The sequence below is a fragment of the Sarcophilus harrisii genome, chromosome 5, assembly GCF_902635505.1.
Source record: "Sarcophilus harrisii chromosome 5, mSarHar1.11, whole genome shotgun sequence".
NCBI classification, from domain to species: Eukaryota; Metazoa; Chordata; class Mammalia; order Dasyuromorphia; family Dasyuridae; genus Sarcophilus; species Sarcophilus harrisii.
In genome coordinates, this window is record NC_045430.1 from 201,060,560 (window position 1) to 201,088,165 (window position 27,606).

The 27,606-nt window shown below is 35.5% G+C and overlaps 1 protein-coding gene and 1 long non-coding RNA gene across 6 annotated transcripts in view; one reads left to right on the forward strand and one right to left on the reverse strand.

Annotated features, from left to right (window-relative positions):
* LOC116419422 overlaps nt 1-6,394 on the reverse strand; it is a 50,764-nt gene extending 44,370 nt beyond the window's left edge. The window contains exon 1 of the long non-coding RNA XR_004229733.1: nt 5,931-6,394. This is a non-coding gene — a long non-coding RNA (uncharacterized LOC116419422). The remainder of the gene's footprint in view (nt 1-5,930) is intronic.
* A 109-nt stretch (nt 6,395-6,503) lies between these two features.
* The window catches only part of NUB1 (negative regulator of ubiquitin like proteins 1), a 49,527-nt gene continuing 28,424 nt past the window's right edge, over nt 6,504-27,606 (forward strand). Inside the window, exons 1-8 of one of the 5 annotated variants that reach the window (XM_031939451.1) lie at nt 6,504-6,608; nt 11,918-12,035; nt 17,754-17,921; nt 19,686-19,744; nt 22,217-22,287; nt 24,810-24,992; nt 25,218-25,306; nt 26,084-26,190. In XM_031939451.1, coding sequence (XP_031795311.1) covers nt 11,919-12,035; nt 17,754-17,921; nt 19,686-19,744; nt 22,217-22,287; nt 24,810-24,992; nt 25,218-25,306; nt 26,084-26,190 — 794 coding nt within the window. In that variant the 5' untranslated portion in view covers nt 6,504-6,608; nt 11,918. Of the gene's footprint in view, nt 6,609-6,637; nt 6,836-7,042; nt 7,324-11,917; nt 12,036-17,753; nt 17,922-19,685; nt 19,745-22,216; nt 22,288-24,809; nt 24,993-25,217; nt 25,307-26,083; nt 26,191-27,606 lie in introns of those variants that run through there. The other 4 variants (XM_031939447.1, XM_031939448.1, XM_031939449.1 and 1 more) reach the window with 4 other exon arrangements.

The window sequence follows — 27,606 nt, forward strand, 5'->3', positions numbered from 1 at the left end:
ATGCCTAACATGCATTGAACATAAATATCTACATAAATATCTTCTCTAAATTACTACAGCCAAAAAGAAATAAAAGCCATTAGTTCTTTCTTTCTTTTAATATTTTAATCCCAGTTACATGTAAAACAGTTTTTTAAATGTCTTTTTAAAACTTTGAGATCCAGATTCTCTCTTACATTGACTCTCCACATTGAGAAAGCACATGTAAATTACACAAAACATTTCTATAAAAATCATGTTGTGAAAGAAAACATAGATTCCCTCCCCCCAAAAAATCTGATCAAGAAAAATAAACTTTTAAAAAGGTGTATGTTTCAATTTGTATTCAAACATAATCAGTTCTTTGGGTATGGATAGTATTTTTCATCATAAGTCCTTCAGAAGAATCTTAAGTCATTGTATTACTGAGAACAGCAAATTCATCCACAGCTGATCATCACAACTTTGCTGTTTGTACACAATACACAATATATTGCATGAGTTCATAGAGGACTTTCCAGATATTTCTGAGAGCATTCTGCTCATCATTTCTTATAGAACAATAATATTCCATCATAAATATATACTATAATTTATTCAGCCATTTCCCAATTAATGGGCATTCCCTCAATTTCTTTGCCCTGAAAAAAAAAGCTGCTATAAATATTTTTGAACATATATATCTTTTCCTTTTTTTTTTTTTAAATCTATATGCCTAGTAATGATATTGTTAGGTCAAAGGATAAAACATGATTTTTATAGCTCTGGGGAATGACTCTTATTCATTCATTCATTTATTTATTTATTTATTTATTATAAATTTGACTCAGTTCCTTACATATTTAGGAAATGAGGCCCTCATAGAGAAACTTACTCTTATAATCTATTTGAGTAGATCTGTCATATTTACAAAAAGATAAAACACTTCTCATATACAATGTTCTAAATGGACAATAAGCACTTTAAGAATTAAATGGAGGGAGAGACTACTGATTTGGTGAATCACTTTGGGAGGTACAAGGAGGATTCATATAAGAGGTAAGATTTGAACTGTGTTTTGATAGAAGGAAACATCTTAGATCAGAAACAAGCAGGAGAGGATTCTAGGCAAAAGCGTTAAGGCAAGCAAGATTCCAAAGTCAGTTCCTGATAGTGATTAAACCAGCCAGGCTCTGTCAGAGAGGTAGCATAGAGAAAATTTGCAAATTCAATAGCAAACTTCATCTTAAAATAAGATTCATCAAAATACTAACCATGAGAATGGTAACTAAAGTAAACCTTTGAAAAAATTTTAAAATTAGACACTGACAAGAGATGGAGAAGGTAGAAAGATGGCTGGCAATAGAATAATGAGTAGAGGGACTTTAATCTGTTCCTTACTTTCCTGCTAAACAACAAATGCTTATTGCATTTGGGGTTATATTAATCAAGTAAAAATAGTTAAGATTATAATTCTCTTGTGATCTGTGTATTCTATGCAAATAACCAAGACTAAGACCTAGACTAGGATTTTGCTTTTCTTTACTAATCAGGGAACCAAATACAGGAAATTCCCCCTTGCGATGAGTAATAATTCATACTCCCATCAAGATAGAACAATTTTTGCATGTAGAAGAATGTTGCCATGCTTTGGCCTGTGATTAGTTGCTATAATTATAGAGAGCGATTCAGTTAATTGTGGCTATATTTCCAGTGCAAGTTTTCATGGCTTTCTATTTTAAAATTCCTAGAATTACTGCCATCCTGCCCACTCTTTTTTTGAGCTTCAGAAGGCCTGCCTGCCTGGCATCAAATCAATAAGTATTGAGCTCTCTTATGAATAAGGCACTATACTAGGCATTATTTCAAGATGGGGGTTGGGAAGCATCTATACAAAGAAGTTCAGGTTTCAATCCAGGTCGAGAGACTTGCTATAACGATATAAAAAGTTAAATAACCAAAAAAGTTTTAAATGAAAATCAAGGTAACACACTAAAGCAGCTAAGAAGAGTTCTTCACTTTACTCACTGTCTTGTCTTCTCCTTCTCTTCCCCCCCCCCAAATTTTCAAATCCTCCTATTGGATGAGTGAGCAGTGAATAAATTTCATTTCTCCTTATGTTTCTGGCAGTTAGTATCTACATCAAACAAATGGCCTTGAAATTCACTTAATAAAATCTGAGGGAAAGGGTTTGGAGATGACAATCTTCATTTTCCTCTTAATGAAAATTTATAGTTCCTGTCTAACATCAGGTCACAAGTACAATCTGTAAATACATAGTGAATATCTATTAATTTTCATATAGTAAAGGAACAGGCACAGTACTTGGTATACAGATTAGAACATCATACAGTGTAGCAAACACAGAGAGAACATTTAAGCACTTAGTAAAAAAGCATTATATAATACTTTTTATATATACATATATATAATATACAATAATATATCATATATATTATTATAATAATGAATTATAGAAGTCATAGATACTAATCAATATTATGTTTGGGTTCCATACAAAATCCATATATATTCACCACTTGTGGGCACCATCTGGGTACACAGGTAACGTCACTTATTACCCTTGGAGGATTATATCATGGGGCAGGTCATTGATGGGATGATAGTCCTAGGACTTCTGTAGTGGCCTGCTGTCACTTCTGTACCCTTAGTTTACTCATATGCCAATGGCCTTTAATTCCAGTCTGAGGCCTGTGGCTGACTCAGCCCTAATGCTACTATCTCCAGTGGTCCCAGTTCTCTTGAAGTATCCACAATCCATGTCTTAAAACAGAAAAAGGGCAGTCTCTTCCTCAAGACCAGGCAGCAATATCCTTCAGATTGGGACAGACATGGCAGATTTTCTCCTCCTGGAAAAGAATGCCCTTCATCTGGCTTTTGATCTATCTCCCCTACATTTGGACCATTATCTACCTACATAGCTACATAGTAGGAGCAACAAAAACTATTAATTTGATTGAGATTCCTGGCAGGAAGACTGGAAGAGCCCCACCATATAAGCTAATTTTAAACAAAAAAGACACAAGATTTAATTGGTTTAGGGGAGTAAGGTTCAAGTCTTAGATGACACCTAAAACAAAAAAAAAGTCCAGCGCATGAGTAGTGGGTGATCCTCAGGTTTGATCGACTTCTCCACTGTTGGAAGAGTCAACACAATCCTCTTCCTAACTTTCCTATCACTTCTGAGGGGACTGATCATGAAGATTTATTAAGTGCCTCTTATTTGCCAGGCAATGCACTAAACATGGGGATGTTGTTGTTCATTCTTCATTTTCGAGGAGAACCCATGATATCATGGGTGATGACTTGACCTGTTCATGAATTGGATTTAAGTGAGGCGGAATTGAGTTAATAGCCTCACTCTCTGGGCCATCAAAGTCTAGTAGAACAACAAAGTTCAAGAGGCCTGGCAATGGTCCTGGATGGAGTAAAGAGAGGAAAAAGACAGTACTTTCACTCAAGGAGCTTACAGTCTAATGGGGGAGACAACAAGCAAAAAATCTCTACAAGCAAGCTAAATATACAGGATAAATAGGAAACAACCTAAAAGGGATTGGGAAAGGCTTCCTGTAAATGGTGGGTTTTTATTTGATATTTGAGACTTGAAGGAAGCAATGGAAACCAAAGACTGAAAAGAGGAGAGAGAGCTTCCTTGGATTTGGAGGACAACCAGAGAAGATGCCCAGAGGGGAGATGGAATGTTTTGTTTGTGGATCAGCAACGCCAGTGTCACTGGAATTAAGAGTATGTAGAAGGGTATAAGCTATAAAGATTGGGAAATTTATGGTGGGGGAAACTAGGTTATAAAGGGCTTTGAATACCAAATAGAAGATTTTTGTATTGATTTTGGGTGTTTGGGAACAACTGGAGTTTATTGAGTATAAGGATGACAGAATTAGACCTTTGCTTTAAAAAAATCACTTTGGCAATTAAAGATAGGATAGATTGGAGTGAGGAGAGACTTGTAGCAGGCAGACCTAGCAAGAGGCTATTTCATTAAGTCCAGAGATGAGGGGATGAGGGTCTTCACTAAAGTTGTAGCAATATGGGAAGACAAGAAGGGGCATATTGGACAGCTGCTTTAAAGGTGACAGAGCCTCCAGTTATTCAGGTTCAATAACCTAAGTGTCATTCTCAATTCTTTATTCTCTTTTAAACCTCCCCACATATCCAATCTGTCAAAGTCTATGGATTTTAAGTTCTTAATCTCTTGCTTATGTGCCCCTTGTATTCTTGGACACTGACCCCACTCTGAGATAGGTCCTTATCATCTCAAACTTGGACTATTGCAGCTACCCGCTGACAGGTCTTTTTGCCTCAAGTCTCTCTTCATTTCAGGACATTTTCCATTAAGCCATCAAATAACTTTCCTTAAACCCAAATCTGACCATGTCAAACCTGAAACCCCGTGCCTCTCAGTAAACTCCGGTGGCCCCTTCCTACCTTTCTAGTTTCCTTAAACCTTATTCCTCCCACATACTCTGCAATCCAACAACATCAGCTTCTTTTCTATTCCTACTTCATCTCCAGATTCTGGACAGTTCTCACTGGCTGTTGCCCCTGTCTAGAATACTCTCTCTTCTTTTTCTGAGTTCTCTAGCTTCCTTCAAGTTCCAACTGAAACCCAAATTTTTTTAGAAACTTTTCCTGATCCCCCTAAATACAACTGACTTTCTTCTGTTGATCATTTACAATTTTTCCTTTATTTAAACAAAATGGACTGTGAGGTGGTGTAGGGGACAGAACTCTTAAGTCTGCAGTCAGGAAAATATTGATTCAAAGAGTACTTCACTCACCAGCTGTAAGTCACTTCCCTTTTTTGCCTCAATTTCTTCAACTGTAAAATAAGGATAGCAATAGTACCTATCTCCCAGGGCTGTTGTGAGGATCAAATGAGATAATATTTGTAAAATCACTTAGTTTAGTGCCTGGCACATAGGAGGGATTTAATAAATACTTATAGGATGACAACCTCTCAGCATATCAGATCATTCTTAAGACAACCAAGCTATAGAGAAGGCTTTGACTTGTATTGATAGGGAAAATTCCTCATTGAAAGTTTCCTTTATTGATGATCTCATACGTCCAGGGCCTGCTGCTGTCTTGATGCTTTCAAAAGTAAATCGTATGGACCTCATTTTTATTTGTTCAACTCCTAAGAATCACTTATAAGAATATTAATTTGGTGGCAGTCTGCCAAAAAGATTGGAGAACAGAAAGATTATTGGCACACAGACCCGCTAGGAGAATACTACAAAAATCCAGGAAGACCTGGAGTGGGAGAGTAAAAGAAACTAGAAAAGATATATTGTGTATCTAATTTATATTTTAATATATTTAACATCTACTGGTCATCCTGCCATCTAGGGGAGGGGGTGGGGGGTAAGAGGTGAAAAATTGGAACAAGAGGTTTGGCAATTGTTAATGCTGTAAAGTTACCCATGTATATATCCTGTAAATAAAAGGCTATTAAATTAAAAAAAAATAATAGTGTATGATGAAGAATTGTGAAGGACATAACTATTCTCCGCTTTACAATAGTCCAGGAGAATCCCAAAGATTGTCAGGATGAAATTCGCCTTATCCACTTCCAGAGAAAGAATTGATACTGTCTGAATACAGACTGAAGCATACTTTTTCATGTTCTTTCTTTCATTTTTTAAAATCCGAGCCTTCTCGGTTCAGAAGGACTAATATGTTTTATATGACATGTATAAAACCTGGATGCTTACTATTTAGGGACAAGAGAGGGGTCGAAATTGGAACTTTATCAAAAATGTTTAAAAATTGCTTTAACACCTACTTGGATTAAATAAAAAATAAAAAAAATAAAAAAAATTAAAAAAAAATAAAAAAATAAAAAAAACATATACTTGGGAGATTTTTAAGTTTTTCTCGTTTTTTCTCCCCAAAAGTGTTTCGTACGCATTTCCTCCTTACTTTATACTCACCTCTGCACTCCCTGCCCCTTCTTTTCGTGGGAGCGACCCCCTGAAAGGCAGGAGACGGCTTTGTCTCCAACAAATAGCTGTGTCTTTATTAGGCGCCTCCCGGCTGGGGCAGTCGGGGGTCATGGGGCTGAAGGGCCGAATCGGGGACCGGGAAGACTTCTCTCTCCTCGCTGTGTGACCCTAGGCGAGCCGCTTCACTCCCTCAGTCTCCCGCACGGAGCTCACTTTACAAATAAAAAAGCGGAGGCTCGCAGAGCTGACCCAGGGCCCCATAAAGACCGGCAGCCCCCGGAACTAGGAAGAGGGCACAGAGAGAGCGCCCTCCGGCCCTCGTTTGCCCACCGCCCCACTCCGAGCGCTCCCCAGCATCAGTTGGCTAGCGATGAGGGGTGGAGGCAGCCGGGGAGCCGCGTGACGTCACTCACCACCTCGCGGCCCAAGGCCGTGTCTGGGCTCCCCTCCTCCCCTTTCGTCCCCGCCCCCTCCCGGTCCGGCACCAGCTCGAGGCTGTGGGCGGAGAAGCTGGACGGGGGGGGGGGGGGGGGGGGGGGGGGGGGGGGTCTAAAAAATTTGGCAACAAGGAGGAGCCGGTTTCACCCGGAACGAAAACAAACAGCGACCCGCTCCATCCGGGGACTTTCCGGAACGCTGGCGAACTCTGACGGTAGCGCCTCTCAGGTGAGTGAGGCTTCGGCCCAGCCCGGGCCGGGCTAGGTGGGGACTGAGGGGTGGACGCTGGCCCGCCTGCCTCCCTGCTTTCTGTCAGCCGTGCCGCACGCGTGGGCACGCCCCGCCTTCCTGGGCGTCTCCCGGGACCGCGGGGCGCCGGGGCTTTCCTCGCCCCCTGAGGAGCCGCGGGGGAGTAGAGGTGGCGGGGGCTTCGGGCTCGCCCTGGGGATACTAAGGTGACCCCTGGGGAAGCTGACAGCGCCACCGGAGGCGGGGCGGGGCGGGGCGGGGCGGGCCCGCCTCCTTTCTCACCTGAGCTGAGGGCGGGTCAGGGCTGATAATCGGGGCGCCCGTCTTTCCTTCCATTCATCCCGGCCCTGCCTGCTGGGCGCAGCCGCCTCCCCTCTACCCCTCCCCCCAAACTTCCTGGTGCTCGGGAGGGAGCGGGCCCCGCCTGCATCCCCTTGCCCTGGTTCCCCGAGAAAGGCGGCTCGGCCCCGGGAAGGACCGAGCGGGTGCCCCGGCTGCCTCAGAGGTCGGAAGAGGGCCCGGTTTCTTGCTGAGGGGGCGGGAGGCGGGAGTGGGGGTCCGTGTCACCTCCGCTCGGACAGAGACGGCGGCGTACTTAGTTCTAAAACAATAACTATAAGCCAGCTCCTTATAATTTACGCCACAGCCGATGAAATTGTAACTGGAATCAAAGACTTCGATTTAAAACGACCAGGTGTGTCATTGAGGGCTTACCCGAAGTCAGCCGTAGGTTCTGTGGGACTTCGGACTGCTTCGCTTATTGTTCAGTAGACGGGCAGGGGATTGTCACTTTCCAAAATCCGAGCGCCTTGGTACCTATTCCTCTTAAAGAATTTGTTAGATTTCAAAAGAAAAGTAAAAGCGTGAGCCGTCTGGGAGGTTATAGTGAGGGAGACTTGGGAAAGTCGAACCTTTTAGTCGGCTAATTGCAAAAGTGAAGATAAACTCTGAATATTCCTTATCCCTCGTTGTAAGATAGTACTCGGAGGAAATTAACTTTCAGTTTCGTGTTGTGAGGTGCCGCGTTGTTAGCTTGAAACCCATCAGGTCTTTCCATTCCCGGGGAAAGCCCCTCCACTTCTTGCTCATTGATCTCTTAAATCTCCCATACTTCTCCAAGTCAACGGTGATAATGCCCAGGGTTCTGTAGTGGGAACAGAGTAATTCGTCATCATCTTAGGGCCAGAATAGTATGATGAGAAACACACAGGATTTAGAGTCAGGCGGCTGCTGTTATTACTTTGGAGTGTTCAGTTAGTCATTTAACTTCTCTGTCTCATTTTCCTCCTTTAGTTAGACTAAGATGATTCCAGCTTCCCTTTCAATTCTAAATTCTGTGACCCCAGAAAAGTGATGCATGGGTCTGAAAACATCATTCTCCTGCTCTGAAACCTTCCATGTCGTCTTGTTATCTCCTGAGTAAATCATTAGTTCACCTTCTTATTCAAATGCAACTCAGCCCATATGTAGGACCAAAATCTCTACATGAGACTTGGATGCCATATCAGCCTTAATCCGTTTATTTTAGGAAAGGCCCTTTTTGGTTTTCAATATGCTTTAAATACTTAACTATGTCTTGAGTGCAAACCTCTTTTAAAAAAATAATTCATATTCCTTGCTGGACTCTAGTGTTGTATTCATTTTCCTTTTAGGGCTGTTCTCACCTACTTTTTATTCAGTGTACCTTCTTATCTATTGTCTATGTTGTTGACTTGGGTTTTAAAGGATAGAGGGAATCCTGGGCAAACAGTCTGAGAGGAGGAAGCAAGAGAATTCAATGTTGGGGGAATTAAATGATGTTTAATTTGCCAAGAGTGCAGAATATATGGAGGCAGAATACTATGGGGGGAAAAAAAACTGGAAATAACTTGTGGAGAGCCTTGAATGCCAAGCAAAGAACTATGACCGTTACTTGATAACTAATAAGGAACTTTTAAAGAATATTGAAACAAAGCGTATCTTGATTGGCTGTGTGCATTATGGGAGGGAGACGAGTCAAATCTAGGAAAAGATTGAGTTAATTGTGGTGCCAGAGGCAGAAATAATGAAGTCTTAAGAAGAAACAAGTTTGGAGGAACAGATAAGTTTGGTTTTGAACATTTTTAATTTCAAGGGTTTGAAGAATACCCTGGATTAGGACAGAATTTGGGAAGAGAGCAAAGAGAACAACTTGAAGGAGGGACAATGCCAAAAACAAAGGAAGAGAATTAATGTACTAGGGGAAGAGGATTATCAACATTGTCAAAATCTGTAAAAGGTCTGAGGTGGATGATAACTGAAAGAAATGTCACTGGATTTGGTAGCTAATGGTGACCTAGCTAATAGTTTCGGTACAGTAGTGAGGTTGCAAGCCCAGACACTGGGGAAGATGGGCAAAATGAGAAGTGGAGAGATCAGTTGTGGGATGTTTTTGTTTGTTTTTCTTAATTGAAGGAGAGGAAAGAGATGGGATTGTTTTTGGATTGTCTAACAAGGTCAAATAAAAGCTTTCATAGAATGATAGAAACAAGTATGGCTAGATTTATTGGAGGATCTAGTTTACTAGGTAAACACTTAGAAAATATACTGTTAGGTAACTATGTCTAATTGGCAGTGTTCTATCAATGCCAAGGGATAACAAACTTCTGGCTAGTTTTAAACGAGTTGCCTTGATTTCATACACTTTGTAATATTGTCACAGTTACAGCTGTTAGCCCAGGGAATAGTCTTTCCTCTCCCATTTCCAGTGAGAGGACCAATTTACAGGTAGATTGTACTGCCCCTGATAAAATGTGTAAATTCTATTACTGCAACTAAGGTGGATAATCTGGAAACTCGTAGAGTGGGAAGTGGAGCAATAACAGGAACATAAAATAGGGAAGATAATTTTAAAGTATTTTCAGAAGATCTTTTACTAGTTAAAAAGTGTTTTTTGGATAGGCAAAAATTTGCCAGGGACTGATGCCTGCCTGAAAGAAATGCCCATTTATTAAAATATAAGAAACAGTCGAAGAACTGTGAGCAGTGGCTAACTGGTATTTTTAAAGTCATTTTCTAAAATCATTGCAGAACTCTAGTTATTCATTTTCCTTTCAGGGCTGTTGTCCCCTACTTTTTATTTGGTATACCTTCTTAACCATTTTCTTATGTTGTTGACTTGAATTCTGGGCAAACAGTCTGAGAGGAAGAAGCAAGAGAATTCAGTGTTGGGAGAATTAAGTGATATTTGAAAAAAAGGTAATAACGCTTTAAATAAAGCTGTATCGAGCTTGAGGACTTAGTAACTTACTGAATATGTTTCATCTGCTCTCCCTCCCAATTCTCTATTTTAACTTTCTCTTTTTCCTCACTTTTGTTATTTCCTTTCTTTTTTTCAGCCATTCTCTAATCTTTAGCCATTCTTAATCTTTTTTCCATATCTTTTCCATTTACTGTACATTTGACCTGTGGCCACCAATTCCCTGGCCACTTAGTATTTGGCTTTGAACTGTCTTTTATTTTTGTATCCCCATTGTTTAGAATGTTGCCTTGAATGTAGTCAGGGCTTAATAAATAATTACCTTTTATTTTTTTGGATTTCTTTTACCGCAATTAATATATAATTTAGATAGGAAAAAAAGTCTCCTACTTTTATAACTTTAATACTTCACTTTTCTATGCATTTGTACCTTAATTAAATGTGGTGCCATGATATGCAAATGAATTAGATTTGAGAGAGTGAGGACTGTGCAAGGTTACAAACCTCCATTTCTTCTCTGGCATTAGTCCACTGGTCAGATATAGATGAGATGGTTTCAGTTCAACTGGCAACTGCCCATTCTGTGATTAACGTTTGAAAGAAAGAAATGAGGCAAAGAATGGCCTTTTTAAAAAATTTACTTTTTAAATGGCGAGTGGGAAGAGAGGATCAATCTGGGAAGGGAAGACCCTTAGAGTTTCTGGCTAAAATATTAACAATTGCTATTTGAGGCTATCTGGACCAAAACAAAGACCAAGTAGGCATGGTCTGGCACCTTTTGTTGGCTGGAGTGATTTGGGTTTTAGGCTTGGCCATTAAAAAAGAAATTTAGTTTGCATAATTCCTACTACTTAGTTCCTGGGAACTAGGGAAGGGAGGAAGGAAGAGAATCTGGAACTCAAAAAGTTTTTTAAAATGTTAAAAATTCTTTTACATGTAACTGAGGAAAATAAAATATCAAAAATGCAAAATAAAAAAAGAAGGAAATCTAGCCCATGAACCTCAAGATCACTAAGTGTACAATTGTTAAGAACATATATCAGATAAAAAGTAGATGAGAACAGCCTTAAAAAGAAAATAAATGCAATTCTACAGTTCTGAAATGAATAATGAAAAATTTTTAAAAAGATATATCAAGACATAAGATAGTGTATTTAAAATGTATAGAAAAATACTTATTATAGGATAAAAATTCTTTTTAGTCCTTAAGAGGAGTAGCCATTTTAGAGCAGAAATCAGGAAGAGAGATGAGTTCAAATTCAGCCTCAGATGTTGGGTGACCTTTTATAAAAAGCTGTAAAATGAACTGAAGAAGGAAATGGCAAACAACTTCAATATCCTTGCCAATAAAACTCCAGTGGGGAGGCTTGAGAGTTATCATTGATGTTTAGCTGTTAACCACACAGATAAAAGAACAGATTGACCAAAGCACTGAGGTTTTTTTGTTTTTTTTGTTTGTTTGTTTGTTTTTTGCTTCTGTCATTTAGTAGGGCTTTGGTTGAGCGTCTGTACTCAGTCATTGTTAGCATTTTTGCCTTTCTTCTCAATTTCTCCCACATGAAATTATTCAGTCTTCTCTGATACAAGGACTAATCAAAAACATACTGCTTTAATTTGAAGCAATAGGCCTGCTGACAGAAGAGAATGGTAACACATAATTAAGTAATGAGGTATATATGACATGGCACTTGACATAAGAAATAATTTTTTGTGTTTTTAAAAAATATTCAGTTCTATTTTAAGAAGTCTTAAATGTTCTGGTTTTCTAAGAAAATTTATCTCTTTCTTTTTCTACTATAAATAATTGAGTTAAATGATGGATTAAAAACGATAGAAAATAGAAGAATTTAGAGGATGAACAAAGGAATCTAAAGGTGATAAACCTCAGACCCACAAATCTTACCATCTGTCAGCAGTTCTAATAAAAAAGTTTGTAAATGAAACTATCTTCTTATTTTGTATTAACTAGGGGTAAATAACTGATTATTTTAGCCAAAAAAAGACACCATCATTACACTGTATAAGTTCTGTTCACAGTTTAAAATATTCTTTTCATATTTATTTTTTAAAGGATGGCACAAAAGAAATACCTACAAGCAAAACTGACCCACTTCTTAAGGGAAGACAAAATTCAACTTTGGAAACCTCCATATACAACTGAGAACAAAGAAGCTGGTTTGGTTTTGAAGGTATTAAATTTTATTATAAAACATCAAAGCTGGTCAGTAATTCATATCTGTTGTCTAGTGAAGTAACTATCAAAGAGACCAAAAAGTGTCAGAATCACAACCATGTAAAATATAGAATCTCAGAGTTTTGCTAATAGGTAGCAATTTGATGCTATTGATGAGGTGTGAGAATTGGGGGTAAGAGATCCCCTAACAGCTATGGGATCTCCTTGGCCAGTTGTACAGGTTTTGCAAAAGAATTCACAAACCCCAATAAATACAGGCATGAGGTTTGAGGCACCTCATCACTATACTTTCTCCCACAGAGCATCCTTATCTTTATGAATCTTTTCAGTAAAACTCATCTCTAATGAAATTCAAGTCTTCTATTTTTTCCTATTTTCTATGATAAATTACAACATAGTATAAGAAAGTTACTAAAATTAAGAATTCTCCCCACCCCAATTTATTAAGAAACAAATATTGAAAAAAATTTAGGCAGTAACATTGATATCACAGCTCAGTAGTAGAGTACCATTTAGTTATTGATGAATCATTTAAACTCATGGTTTCCTAGCTGTTTCTGCTGTCACACTGTAAAAGTGATTTTTAATTTTTTGTACATTAGCCTTTAGATGGCCAACTTATTTTTCCTATCTGGTACATATAGAAAATTAAAAGATATTTTTGTTGTTCAGTTGTTTCATTTGTGTTCAACTCTTCATGATCCTATTTAGGGATTTCTTGGCAAATACACTAGAAGAGTTTGCCATTTCCTTCTCTAGTTCATTTTACAGGTGAGGAACTGAGACAAAGAGGTTTAAGTGATTTGCTTATATTTATACAGCTAGTAACTGTCTGAGGTCAAATTTGAACTCTGGAAGATAAGTCTTTCTGATTCCAGGTATGGTACTCTATTCGCTGTGCCTCTTAGAGGTTTTTTAATACAATAGATTCATTATGGAAGTTTTTGGGAGGACATGAACGAATGAGACTCATAAAAGATAAGAAAGCATGGATGGGTTATGATCTGTATTACTTGAACAGATTCCCATTTCCATAAGATCTATATCCACTATGAGGGGAAATATTTAAAAAGGGAGTTGACTCCAAGTGTTCCATTGATATTCATGCAATGATATCAAGAAGGAGAATATGGTTATCCAAACTGGATGAGAAGGTACAGATAGGTACTCATCTGCACTGAGAGAATACCCACAAGAATGAAAAAAGATCCGTGGAATTGTTCTAAATATTGAAATATTTCATTTTACTTAACTTTTTCCCAGAATAAGTTGTTTCATACGGATAATGGAAACTTATCTTACTAAGCAGAGAAACTTAATTTTAAACATTTTAAATGGAATCTCTGCAAAATATACTACATATTTCCTGTTATCTTAAAGTCTTACCAGCATAATTTAACTCTCACTTAATAACATAGTCATCATTATGAATACTAATTTTGTACTCTAAGGTGATGAAGACTCAGGACCATTTAAGTCATATCAGGCTTTGGGATGAGATTGCTATGTTTTTTGTTGTTTTTCTGCTTTCTTTGCTGTCAGTTATGATTTTTGGGGTATTATCTCTTCTTTTAGAGCATCCCATCCTCTTTTAAGATTTGTGACTTCTGAATCTTTGTGGGAATTCATATAATCATCTATATTATAATTGTATTTAAGATGAGTTCCGAATAGATTTAAGAGTGATGGTTTGAGAAACTTTTCTTATGAATAAAATACATGAAATCTTAATGCTCCAACACCTTTTTTTGGGTTTATTTATTTATCTGTGTTCCAGATAGGTGAGATTTCTAGTAAAATGACTTCTGGATTAGTAGTTGTACTAGAAATGAAGAAAAGTTTTTGATCACCAGAGTATCTTTCTCAGTACTGTATCCATGAAAACCTAAGAATGATCCTTTGGAATAAGATTACTTTGAGTAGCTTTTTGTTGGGGACTAGAATTTTAAGATTTACTTTTATATATAAAAATATTCCTGAGGCTTCCAATGTAACAAGATTTGGAATCTATTACAAATATGTATTTTAAAAGAATTATATTTCATTACCTTAGGATGGATTTTGCTTTAGAAAAGTTTTGACAATCATAAAAAAGGCAGGAATTTGCCTGAGCTCTCCCAAATTCTCCAAACAATTTAAAATAGTATCTGAAAACAAATTCTGGAATGGCAAAATCTGTTATAAAGAACTGGGTGAAACAATTTTCCAGCACAAGACAACTTTGTCAGGAAAGGTTTGTGGCCTTAGGATGAGAGTGAAATGTAGACCATACCACAGCAAAATAGAGGCCTTGGGGGTGAGGAGGAGGTAACTGAATCTGCAGTGGCAGCAGCTGCTTCTGGAGCTCCCAGCCCACAGACAGTAAGAGGGGATAGACAACTAGTTAAAAGATTACATGAGTCCTTTTGCTGACATTCGTTGAAGGATCTATTGCATTGTCCATACTCAGACCCAAGTTATAGTTCTGAATTTAGACCTAGGACAAGGAGGAGTACTCATACACCAGAGCTTGCAGCTGCAATGGTGTAGAGACCTTAGTTACAATTCCACTTCAAAAGAGAATTATTGTGGTTACAGAGACCAAAACATAGTATAGTAAACACACCTCTCCTTAAACCATATCACCTTGGAAGCTTACAGATTCTCATAACTAACTGCAAAAACACCTGAAACTAGAGACAGTGTCCCCTCCATCCTGGGATCAGAACCCAATTTTAATTTAAAGTTAAAATTTAAGTAATAGGTTCTGAAAAGGAGCAAACAATGAAAAAAAGAGGCTGATCATAGAAAGTTACTATGGTGACAGGAAAGGTCAAAACATAAACTCAGAAGAAAACAAAATTAAAACTGCTATATGCAAAGTCTTAAAGAACAATGTGAATTGGTCTGAGACACAAGAGAAATTCCTGGAAGAGTTCAAAAAGGATTTTGAAAATCAAATGTAGAGGAAAAATTGGGAGGGAATGAGAGTGATGCAAGAAAATCATGAAAAAAGAGTCAATAGTTTGGCAGAGGAGGCACAAAAAAAAGATACTGAAGAAAGTAACACCTTAAAAAGCAGAATAGGCACATGCTAAAAGAGGCATCAAAGTCCTCTACAAAAAAGAACACTTGAAAAATCAGAATTGGCCAAAGGAAAAGGAGGTATAAAAACTGAGTGAAGAAAATAATTACTTAAAAATTAGAAGTGGGCAAATGGAAGCTAATGACTCCATGAGACATCAAACAAAATTAAAAGAATGAAAAAATAGAAGAAAATATGAATTATCTCATTGGAAAAACAGTTGACCTCAAAAATAGAACAAGGAGACATAATTTTAGAATTATTGTACTATTTGAAAGTCATGATAAAAAAAAAAGAACCTTAGATAACCTCTTTCAAGAAATTATCAAGGAAAATTGCCTTTATATTCTCGAACCAGAAGGTAAAGTAGAGATTGAAAGAAGCTATTTTACCTCCTGAAAGAGATCCCAAAGTAAAAATTCCCAAGAATATGGTAGCCAAATTCCAGAGCTCCTAAGTCAAGGAGAAAATAGTGCAAATAGCCAGGAAAAAAATAATTCCTATATCATGGAGCCATAGTCAGGATAAGAAAAGATTTAACAGCTTCTACATTAAAGGATCAGAGGGCTGAAACAATGTGATTCTGAAGTACAAAGGAGCGAGGGATAGAACTAAGAATTACCTATCCATCAAAATTGAATATAGACCTTTGGGGAAAAAGTAGATATTCAATGAAATAGAGGACTTTGAAGCATTCTTGATGAAAAGACTAGAGCTCAATAGAAAATTTGACTCCAAATACAAAACTCAAGAGAAGCATTTAAAAAGTAAACAGGAAAGAGAAATTATAAGGGATCCAATAAGGTTAAAATGTTTACATTCCTACATGGAAAGATGATACTTGGAACTTATTTCTTAAATATATAGAGGACTGAATCAAATTTATAAAAATAAGAACCATTCACCAATGGTTAAATCATTGAAGGGTATGAACAAGAAGTTTTCAGAAAAAGTAATTAAGGCTATTTATAGTCATTTGAAAAAATGCTCTAGGTATTAATGAATTTTCTCCCCCAGTATTAGAAATGAAAAACTAATGGCTTTTAGCAACAGAAATTTAAATGGATTTTTTAAAAAATGCTTTATATTGTTGATTAGGGAAATGCAAATTAAAACAAGTCTGAGATACCACCCCATACCTTTCATTCACATTGGCTAATATAACAGAAAGGGGGAAAAAGACAAATATTAGAGATGATGAAAAATTGAGACATTAAATACATTGTTGAGAGTTGTGAACTGACTTAGTCATTCTAGTGAATAATTTGGAACCATACCCCAAGAACTCAAACTGTTCATACCCTTTGACCCAGTAATACCAGGACTAGGTCTTTATTCCAAAGATAGAAAAAACAAAAAGGAAAAGGATTACATGTACAAAAATATAGTAGCTCTTTGTGGTGGCAAAGATTTGGAAATCCAGGGGATCCCTATCAATTGGGAGGGTAATGGCTGAAGAAATTGTGGTATATGATTGGGATGAAATGCTACTGTGCTACAAGAAATAATGGGCAAGATGCTCTCAGAAAAACCTGTAAAGATTTACACGAACTAATAGAAAATGAAATGAACAGAACTAGAAGAACATTGTACATAGTGACATTAATTTTGTATAATGATCAACTTTGAATGATTTGGCTATTCTCAGTAAAACAATGATCCAAGACAGTTTGGAAGAAATTATAATGAAAAATGCTATCCATTTCCAGAGAAAGAAGTAATGGAGTCTGAATGGAAATTGAAGCATGCTTTTTTTTAAAAACAAACTTTATTTTCCTTGTTTTTGGTTTCTTTCCTTTCACAACATGACTGAAGTGGAAATGTTTTTGTATGATTATACATGTATAACCTATTGCTTGCCTTCTCAGTGAGGGGAGAGGAGAGAGGAAGAGAGAGAATTTGGGACTCAAAAGTTTTTAAAAGTGAATTATAAAAATTGTGTTTACATGTAATTGGGGAAAAATAAAATATATTTTTAAAAGAAACAAAAAAGCTTTGACAAATAAGATTATCGAATTGGAAGGAACTTTGAAATTTTCTAATCTTCGATCTTCAAAGCTGGCTTCACAGAAACTTTCTAAAAACATATGGTCATTTTTCTCTCCCATTCTAAAGTTTTTCCTGGGTAATTATTTTACCATTCATTCCATTATCTTAGAATTATTGTGATGAAAAAATTGTTTCTTAGGTATAATCTGAATTGTTCCTACTTCACTGTAATTTAAATCCATTTTCTCTTGTTTTCTCCTTAGTGGAGATGGAGAACACTTGGTCACCATCTTCCTTAAAATAATCCTTCATATTACTGAAGACAGTTAAGTTACTTCTTAGCTTTCTTTTCTGAATAATCCCAATTGTTTTGGCTTTTTCTTGTAGGTCATAGCTCCTTAGTTGTTTTTGTTTTATTTCTCAATCCTCCTTAAATTTTCTAGATATATATATATATATATATATCAAAATGTGGCTCCCATATGAGATCTTAAACTAGGAGTGACTGCTACTCAACAGATTTGATTATTTCACAGTTCCCGCATGCTTTGTTTCTGTTAATATCTGCTTCTTGGTTTGTTTGGGAATTTTTTTTTCTCTTTTACATTATTTAAAATTTAGCAGCTTTGCATTGAGCTGTGTTTTGTAAATTTTTAACAGGAACTTGCAAAGAGATATTCAGACAAACTAGAATGCTGTGAAAATGAAATAGAAAAAATTATTGAAGAAATACGTTGTAAAGCAATTGAACGTGGAACAGGAAATGAAAATTTTAAAACCACAGGTGTTGCTACAATTGAGGTATTCTTGCCTCCAAGACTAAGAAAAGTAAGTAATTATCTTTACTAATGTAGATGCTCATTTGTTCAAGGGTCAAGCTAATTGTGATTTTGAAATTGTAATAGCTAGAGTTATCATTAAAATATCTTAAATTTTGGAAAAGCAACTACTTTTATTTAAAGATATCTTAAGAGGACTTAATTTTAATGGTCACTTAAACTTGAATAATAGTATGAAGTATAATATTGATTTTAGTGTGATGTAGTGACATCCTAAACAATTAAACAAGTTTCCTTTCACTTTCTTAAAGATCAAATATAATAGAATTAGCTATAATGCCTCAGGGATAAGAAAATAACTGGAAGCCATAACTAATAGCCTCTATGAGAAATCCCTGATTTATGAGGATATGCCAAATGTTTTTAAGTCACTTGTTTGAAACTTGGAATATATTTTCTTGTAGAAATAGTATTATAAGTAGTGGTTAAATTCTTAGGTTAGCCCACAGGAAACCTTCTTGAACTCATCATATTGTTTAAATATTCTACTTTTACAGTGGAAAATAGTAGGAAATTACATTTGCAAATGTATAGTTGCTGAAAGTATAGAGATGAGAGACTGGGCTGAATATACAAAGAATGGGAATCCAGGACAGCCAGACAGAGGGGAAAAGATTTGTGATTGGAATCAGAGGACCGGGTTCAGATTCTGCCACTGACATTTGTTAATCTTGAGCTAGTCACCCAGCTATTCTAGTGCCCAGTTTTCTCACCTATAATATGAGAGATCACTTGTAAATCTATTTTCTGTGTGGGAAAAAAAAAAAAAAAAACAGATAGAAAGAAGTACTTCCCTTCAGGGATTTTAGGAGCCCTGCCACTTAGGGTGTGGCTCTCCATGGGGATGAAACCCACCCTCTTCTTAGAAGAGAGAGTTCTGAAGGAGTTGGAGTGTATGTGCTCTCTGCTGATGGTGACAGATAAAAGAATGCTATCCTTTCATTCCAGTACCTGACTGGGAAGATCATCTTGCTACTGCCACTATCTGGTCTGAAAAGAATGTAATAGAAACAAACTTTTCCATTACCTACTATAGCTGCCCAATACATAAAAAACAACAAAGAGAAAATTCTAAGGGAAGCCCACACCCTCACAGGCCAGGTGTCTACAGATACAGTTTATAAGTATTCTTGCCACTATTTGATATAACAAATGATTTTGTTAATGTATAACCCAACCAGTATACCTTAAAAAGGTCTGTGGGGAAACTAAAGGATTTATCCTGAGCATGTTGACTATTTCAGTTCATAAATATATAATTCTGAAGGGTTTTTTTTTTAAATAATGAAGCATTAAAAATACATGAAGATGTGTTTCCAATTGATCAATTTCTAGTACTTTTAATAGACATATTATTCAGGCTTGGACAGGTGCCAAAAAGGTGAATTTTAATAGTTTATTAATCTCTTTTCTCTTAGTTATTTTACTAACGAGCTTCCCTAAGTCATCTGTCTTGGTATCAGGAGATGGACTAAAGCACCAGTTTAATATGTCCTGATTCTTCTCACATTGTCACACTTTGAAGTTAGCCATTTGCTTGAAATCTTTTGGGTTCTAGTTTTTACACTGCAACGGAGAGTTGTATTTTAGACACTTTGTTAAATCTGTTTGCCTATTACTTAAGTCCATATCTATTGTCACAAACGTCTTAACATTTAATATAAGGTCTTCTTGACAGAAAAGAATAATAGATCAGAAAAATGCAAAATTATCTACAGGAGAATCATAATTATAATTAATTTTTTTTTATTAGGATAAGAAAAATTTGTTGGAAACCAAACTGCACATCACTGGCAAAGAACTGAGATCACAGTAAGTTCAGAAAATCTTTTTTCCACTTTTACTAAGAAGTCATGGTACATTTTTATATTCTAGTTCTGCTAGACTAGATTGGATTATATGCTTTTTTTGTGTGTGTAATACAAGACAGGTATTTCACCTGTTGTCCTTCTTGGATTTTCTGTTTGTAATATGAAAAAAATAATATCTGTTCAACGAGAAGAGCCTTGTATTTCAGTTTGAATTCTTGCACTGACAGAACCTGTGTGACTTTCAGCCACTTTTAAAACTTTTCTGAGTCTTATTTTTCTTATCTTTAAGGATCTCCTGTTATAAATCCAAGATCCTAAATTATGGGAATGTTGAAATTTAGTTATTGTTATTTTATTTATTTGTATTTTTTTTTTTTGAGGACTTTAAACACTTTAAACACCAGGTGATTTTCTTTTTTGAAAAGTGAGGCAGTGGTTTTTCTGTTGTTATTTTTAACCTTATGTATAATAACATAAATGTAAGGAACTCCAGGTGAAAAATTTGTACTCTTCAGATTAGCACATTTATAGTTTTAGAAAATTGCATGGGACACTGAGAACTGTGATTTGCTTAGGGTCATAAGTAGAACTTGAATCCATGTCTTCTTGACATTAGAAGCCCACTTTTTCTATTTCTAATTATTACTCTCCTCTGCTTCAGGAAGTCATTTTAAAATTATTTTTCCTGTTATTTTCCTACCATCTGCCACTGCTTAGTAGCCTACATTTAGGATCCAGAAAGGAACAGTAGGTGGCTACATTAAGTTAAACTCTGTTATAGTTTGGCTCCTCTATGAAAAATAGAAAAGGCAAGAATAACATTCCTTACTGATCAGTTAAACTCTTTCTGTTTAAATCCTTTACTGTAGGATTTATACCAAAGTTCACTAGAAATAATATTTAATAATTTAGACTAATTAAACATTGAGGGGAGAAGACAGAAACTTCTTTCTAGATGGATAAGTCAAGTATATCTTGGTCTGATCACCACTTTAATTACTTCAGGAAGAACTAATCTTTCTTTGCAGGGCTCCTTTAGAAAGAGGGGAGAAGGCATTTTTTCATAATCAACATTTAAAGAAAGATTGATATTAGCCTAAAGGCTTCAGACCAAGATAATTTTAAGATGTTTTCTTAATATTTCTAAAAGAAGGGGCAAGTATTGCTTTAGTCATATTTCATAGTACTTATTTGACCTCTGTGTTCTATAGGTGGTCCCTGAATTATAAAGAGAAGCATTCCAGAAATCTGTGGTAAAAATAATTCAAAGGGAGCTCTTGACTTTTTTTGGATAATATCTCTGTAGTTACTAATTTTGACACTAGGTGACACTCATTCATACTGACTGAATTTGTTAGTGCCTCAATTTATGAAAGCAAAATGGTGAAATACATGAAGTGTCTTTAGGTTAGCTTTTATGCAGAAATGACCTTGAAAAGTTATTTGTAAATTGCTTCTTAATTTGAATTATGATTTAAATGACATGAAATTGTTATTTTTAAAAATGCCTTTGAGGAAAATTTTAAAACAAATGATAGCAATTTATATGTTTTCTGTATTTTTACTAAGTTGTTGGTTTCAGTTAAAAATGGAAAGTATTTACATAGATATTACATGTTTAGTAGTAGTCTTGCTAACCAGCCATTACAAAGAGGATAATAACAAATTTGTGTATTATCTTATATCTATATTTTTATTGCTTTTAAATGAATGCTAAATTGAAATGTGCTGATAACCATGTCTAGTTTTCTCCTATGTTTTGATTTATTAAGATATATAGTAAGAGTTTGGTTAAACAGAGTTGTTACCTTTAAAAGGAAAACTGAAAACTTAATTCCAATAAATAGATTTGCTAATTGCTTTTCCTGATGGTTTTTGGGTTTTAGTTTTCATGAAGAAAACAACTATTCACAAGTACATAGCACTTTATGATTTCAAAGTGTTTTCATATATGTAGAATACTCTAATTTGAACCACATAACTATGCAAATCAGTTTATATAAAATGACTTTTAGCTTTCTCACTTAAGAGAGCTTAAATGACTTGCCCAAGCCTGTCATCTTGAAGATCTTGATTATCTTGAAGATATTTTTTAAAAATTAATTAATTCTTTTTTATTTACAAAGCATATGCATGGGTAATTTTTCCAACATTGACCCTTGCAAAACCTTTTGTTCCATATTTTCCCCTCCTTCTTCCATCCCCTCTCCTAGCTGGCAGGTAGTCCAATACATGTTAAATATGTTGAAATACATGTTAAATCCAATATAGCATTATTGTTCTTATTGAAAGTTTATTATTCCATCATGAAATAGTGAAACAGTAAAAATCTTTCTGATTCTATCTTTAAGTAAAGTTGAGATTTCCCCCTCTGGTAGTCTGTATTTCCATTTGTGAAAATTAGAATGTTTCATAGTCAGTATAATATAAATATTTGTATTTTCCAATGACTTTTATCCATTTTATTTTGTAGAATAGCTGAAACCTTTGGATTTCAAGAAAACTACATTAAAATAGTTATAAATAAGAAGCAGCTTCAATTAGGTATGTATTGATTAAATCTGCAGGATTTTAAAAAATAATTTATAGCACTAAACAGTGTAGAAATTTAGAATGTAATATAGACAATGTAGAAATTTTCTTTCCAGTGATTTCATAGCCTAGATTAAACTGAGAGTTAATCCCTTAGTTCGGTATTTTTTTTTTCCTCTTGAAAATCATCTCAATCAAGAAAAATAATACTTCCCTTGAAGAGATTTTAAGTTTACCAACATTTGGTACTGTTTATGTTCATATTCTTGAAACTAATTTTTTCCCATGGGAAACCATGATTTTGTGTTGTCCTGGTTCTTTTTTTTCTTTTACCAAACTTTCTCCTGATATTTCCCTGGTCAGTTCCTGATCTTTTGCAAGTCTCTTTTTCCCCCTTCATTTAGGCAGCTACTTTTTATTGCTTTGAATGATACCTATCTCCCCATTGATTCAGTTTTCACAACTCTTATCTTGTCTTCACCCTCCTTAGTCAGTTACCAATTCCCATTGATTTTTTGTTCACAATATCTCTTCCTTCCATTTTCATTCCTACAGGTAGAAATCTAATTCAGACTTTTATCCTTTATGGATTATCTGTATTATTGCAAAAATTAACTAGTATTTGTCCCTTAAGTCCATCCTTCAGATAATTAAAAATTATCATTTTGATCATATTATTGAATACTATTGTTCAGAAACTTAATAGTTCCTATCCATTTCCCTTAGATAAAATTTGAGCTCCTTCAAAATGACCCAGTTCAGTATACTATACGACTTATATCTCTGAGTGTTCCAAGTGCTATTCCAACTAGACTGGTGTCTTTACTCTCTCTCAAACCCACCATGCACTTCCCAACTTCTTCTGTTTTCTACCTTTATAACAACATGCTTTTCTCTGTGCTATATCCAATGTAGCCTTTAAAATCTATTGAAATTCTGTCTCCTCTCTAAAGCATTTTTTTTCTAAAGTGTTTTCATTATAAAGGAGAAGTCTTTGCATGCTCTTAAGTCTACACCATTTGTGGACTATTTCATTTACTTAAGCTAATCACTTGTACCAGTTCATTTGCTGTTGTCATGTTTAAATCTAACTTAATGTTAGATTTATTTTATATTTCTTACTAGGTTACAGGTTTCTTGAAGGCAATATGAATCACTTGTATTTCATTTATTCCACAAAGGCTAACACAGTATTTTCTGCCTTAGGGTCTAATATAGTGCCTGGAACTTTGCAAGTACTTAGTAAAGCTTAGTAGACTTTATTGATTTTTTAAAATCCCAGTAACTTTTTTGAAAAAAATTACTGAAAGAATAAATTGGTTTTAAATCGGCTAAATTCTCCCATATGGAACTGTAGTGATTCTTAATGTTGTTACTAAGATTAATATCTGTTTAATTTTACCATTGTTAAAAGCCAAATTCAAACATATTCATCTCAGGAATATCATATAATGATTTTTTGAAGGTTAGTGTAGCTTCCAAAGTGCCCATTTAATGTTTTCTTGATTGATGGTTGCCTCAGTCCCCCATTCTTTGTCTTCTCTCTTTTCCCTCTCCCCCATTTTTTGATCTGGGAACCATAATCAAATCTCCTTTGTTATCCCTTCTGGAAAGACTGTGACTATCATTATACTTTGGCTCCATTCATCATCCCTGTAACTTTCCAAAAAGAAATATTTTTCTATGACCACTTGTTTTATACATGTATTTTGTCTTTCTAATACTATGCAAATCATTTGAGAGCAGGGAGTCGTCTTTGCATTATATTTGTAGCTCTGGGTGTCTGGCACATAGTAAATGCATAGAAACAACAACTAGCATATTACACAACATTTTTAGGTTTGCAAAGTGCTTTAACAATATAATCTACTTTTATCCTCATAATAATCCTGGGAGGTAGGTGCTATTATTACCCCTATTTTATAGATGATGAAACTGTGAATCTGGCAGAGATTATTTACTTGCCCAGAGTCACACAGTTTGTTTGAAGCAGAATTTGTACTTGGGTTTTTCTGATTCCAGCACAGTTCTATCCACTGGACCACCTAGATGCTTTTTCATTCATTCGTACTTCTTTGGTGCTTTAAAACACATTCCTTAGAGAAATCTTGCAAAACATTTAATGTAGATATAATTAGCCCCATTTTATAGGGGACACTTAAGAGATGCAGTTTGGTAGAGTGGTAGGCCTGAAGTCAGGAAGACTCATCTCCCCAAGTTCAAATCTGGCTCTAGACAATTACTAGCTATGTGACTGTGTGATCCTGGGCAAGTCACTTAATGCTGTTTGCCTCAATTTCCTCATCTGTAAACTGAGCTGGAGAAGGAAATTGCAAAGCACTCCAGTATCTCTTCCAAAAAACCCCCAAATGGGGTCACAAAAAGGTGAACACGATTGAATAACAACAACAACAAAAACAAAAAATAGAAGTGTGAAGCTCAATGAGTAGGTCCTGGAGCTGGTGAGCTTCATGGGAGGTCTATGATCCAATAGACTAAATGTTTCTCCTCATCTCGTAACTCCAATTCTGTAGGGAAAACCCTGGAAGAGCAAGGGGTTACACACAATGTGAAAGCTATGGTGCTTGAACTCAAACAGTCAGAAGAGGATGCACGAAGAAATCTTCAGGAAGAGGAACTAGAGCAAAATGAAGCTGACAAAAAAGAAAAGAGAATGCAGAGAACAAAGAGAGGTCTAGAAATACTGGCACAGAGAGGTATGCATATGCGTATCTACATTTCATCTCCTGCTTGTAAAAAATAAAACTTAGTTCTTTTATTGGGGTGCAGCAAAATACAAGCACATTTCAGTAGGCTTAGCATTTTGTTATCTTCCTTTTGATTTTTGAAACCTTTTGCCCTGGACACCTTGATTTATATATTGTTTTCTATCATCACTGTTAACTGTGAGCTAATGGAAGTTTATTTTTATTTTGTGGCAGCTGAGACTGTGGATCCTGAAACAACTCCATACTTAGAAATAGCTAATCAAACAGGCAGATCAATCAAAATACCCACAGCAGAAAAAAAAGTAAGTACTATGAGTTTTATAGTTTATCCTCAGATTTTGTGTAAATAAAAATGTGAAGTTTAGCCATTTGGTCTCTGTATAATTGATTTCATTTTCTAGAGAACTTTTTAGTGGGATTGGAAATTCCAGTGAAGATTTAAGAAATCTAGAAACATAATTTTGTGATTAAGAATAGAAACATAGGGGCCGCTAGATAGCGCAGTGGATAGAGTGCCAGCCCTGAAGTCAGAACCTGAGTTCAAATGTGGCCTTAGACACTTAAACTTCCTGGCTATGTGATCCTGGGCAAGTCACTTAACCCCAATTGCCTCAGCTCCCCTCATCCCTTCAAAAGAATAGAAACATAATCATTTTCAAAAGATTTTATTGTATTCCTGGAAGGTTTTTCATATTTGTGTTCCTGTGTAGCATCTTAAACTTAGACTATACATATCATCCTGAAATAAAAAGATAAGAATGAAGGGACAGCTTTTATTAATCATAAAATAAAATTTAGAAATATTTAGTGTGGCTCCTTGCTGCTGCCATGTTGAGCCTGATTAAACTGAGAATGCTGTTTTTTCATGTAATAAGTTATGGTATGCATCCCCTAAGATCTTAAAATATATTTTGTAGAAACCCAAGTTTTCTTTTCCTTTTACTTCATTTGGCTTTTAGATTGTTGTGATCTACCTTGGCTGATTACTGCAGATACATTTACACCTTTTTAAGAAATATAAATGGAGCTTTTCCATTGCCCAGAATTGTAATGAAAAATGGCCTTGCTTTTCCCTCTAGGCCCTTATGTTAGCTATGGGATACCATGAAAAGGGTCGTGCATTTCTGAAAAGGAAAGAATATGGAATAGCATTGCCTTGTCTGCTGGATGCTGACAAGTACTTCTGGTAAGAGTCTTTGGATTTCTTAATTTTAAGAGAAATGATACAATACTTTTTTTTATATATATTCTATTTCAGAATTGCATGGTAGTGAAGTGGGCCCCTTAAGTGAATATTACATCTTTAATCTGACTTAGCTTTCTGCAGAAATTCTTCTTAATAATATGCTTTTAATCTTATCTTGGATCAAAAGGACAGTGTTGTAACAAGGATCCATTGAATGTATCACAGTACCCTGACCCAAAGATTTTGCTATTTCTTCTAAGAAAAAATTAAATTTAAAACATTTTTAATCGTTGCTTGTTGACTGGCACTGAAGCATTGAAACAAACTTGATCATAATCTTTAAGAATAGACTTAGAGAAAAAAAATAGATCTCTCTAGTTGGATAACTGGCTCCAGAAAAAGGAGTGAGAATTAATGATGTATCCAGAAGCTTTTAGATACACACTAATGAGAAATCTTTTCTCTTTCATTAAGGTATATCTAGGTTTTCAAAAATATCTTCCTACCCCTGTAGCAACTCCCAGGTATTTTGTCAGAATTTTTTTCATTTTGTCCTAAGTATACAGAAGATCTCTATTCCATGATAGAGAATAGCTCAGTTCCAAATAAGGTTATCTACTGTACAAGATACCTTTGAGCAGAGATCCTTCAAAACAATACTATTTATTAGTATTAATTAATAGAGTTAGACCTGGAGCTAACTCTAAAAAAATGGCTGTATGTCTCCAGTTCAAGTCCTTATATGATTTCAGACATTCTGAAACTGATCTAGATTGCTGCCTTGGAATTTCCATTCAACTTGTTGGTAGTAGTTGACATCTATCTTAGGATGTAAGGGTGGAAACCTTAGAGATTTGGGTCTAGCAGAAGCAATGAAAAAAATATGAGAGGAATATTTTTGTACCCATAATACTAAAGTTTTTATAGTATAGAGACCATATCTGTTTTTACATATACTCTAATATAATATAACATATCAGTATTCACCATCATTTAATTTGGGGAGGTTTTTCAGGGTTATAATTGCCAAGAGGATGAATACAAAATGTTATGATACTTGAGAAATAACATATAGTGAGTTTTCAGTTAGCCATGATAGTGGAAAGGAATAGTGATGTGGGTAATCCTAAATTTGTGACTTTGGGATATATTGAATGATTTTACAACGGACTTACCTTCTTGGTTATATTTTGAGTATTTGAGTTAATAATGTGATCGAGTCTCTTCCCTTTGTTCCATGAAGCAATATAGAAGTTGTAAAATCTTTTTCTTGACTTCAAAGCAGTAATATGTTTTTGTGTATATTATTTTTTGTGATTATGGTAAAAGTATTTGTGCATGAATAGGGGATAGATAGTCTACATAGGTTTTTAAAAGCTATTAGTCATTAGAATCTATTGTTTCACATTTGGGTCT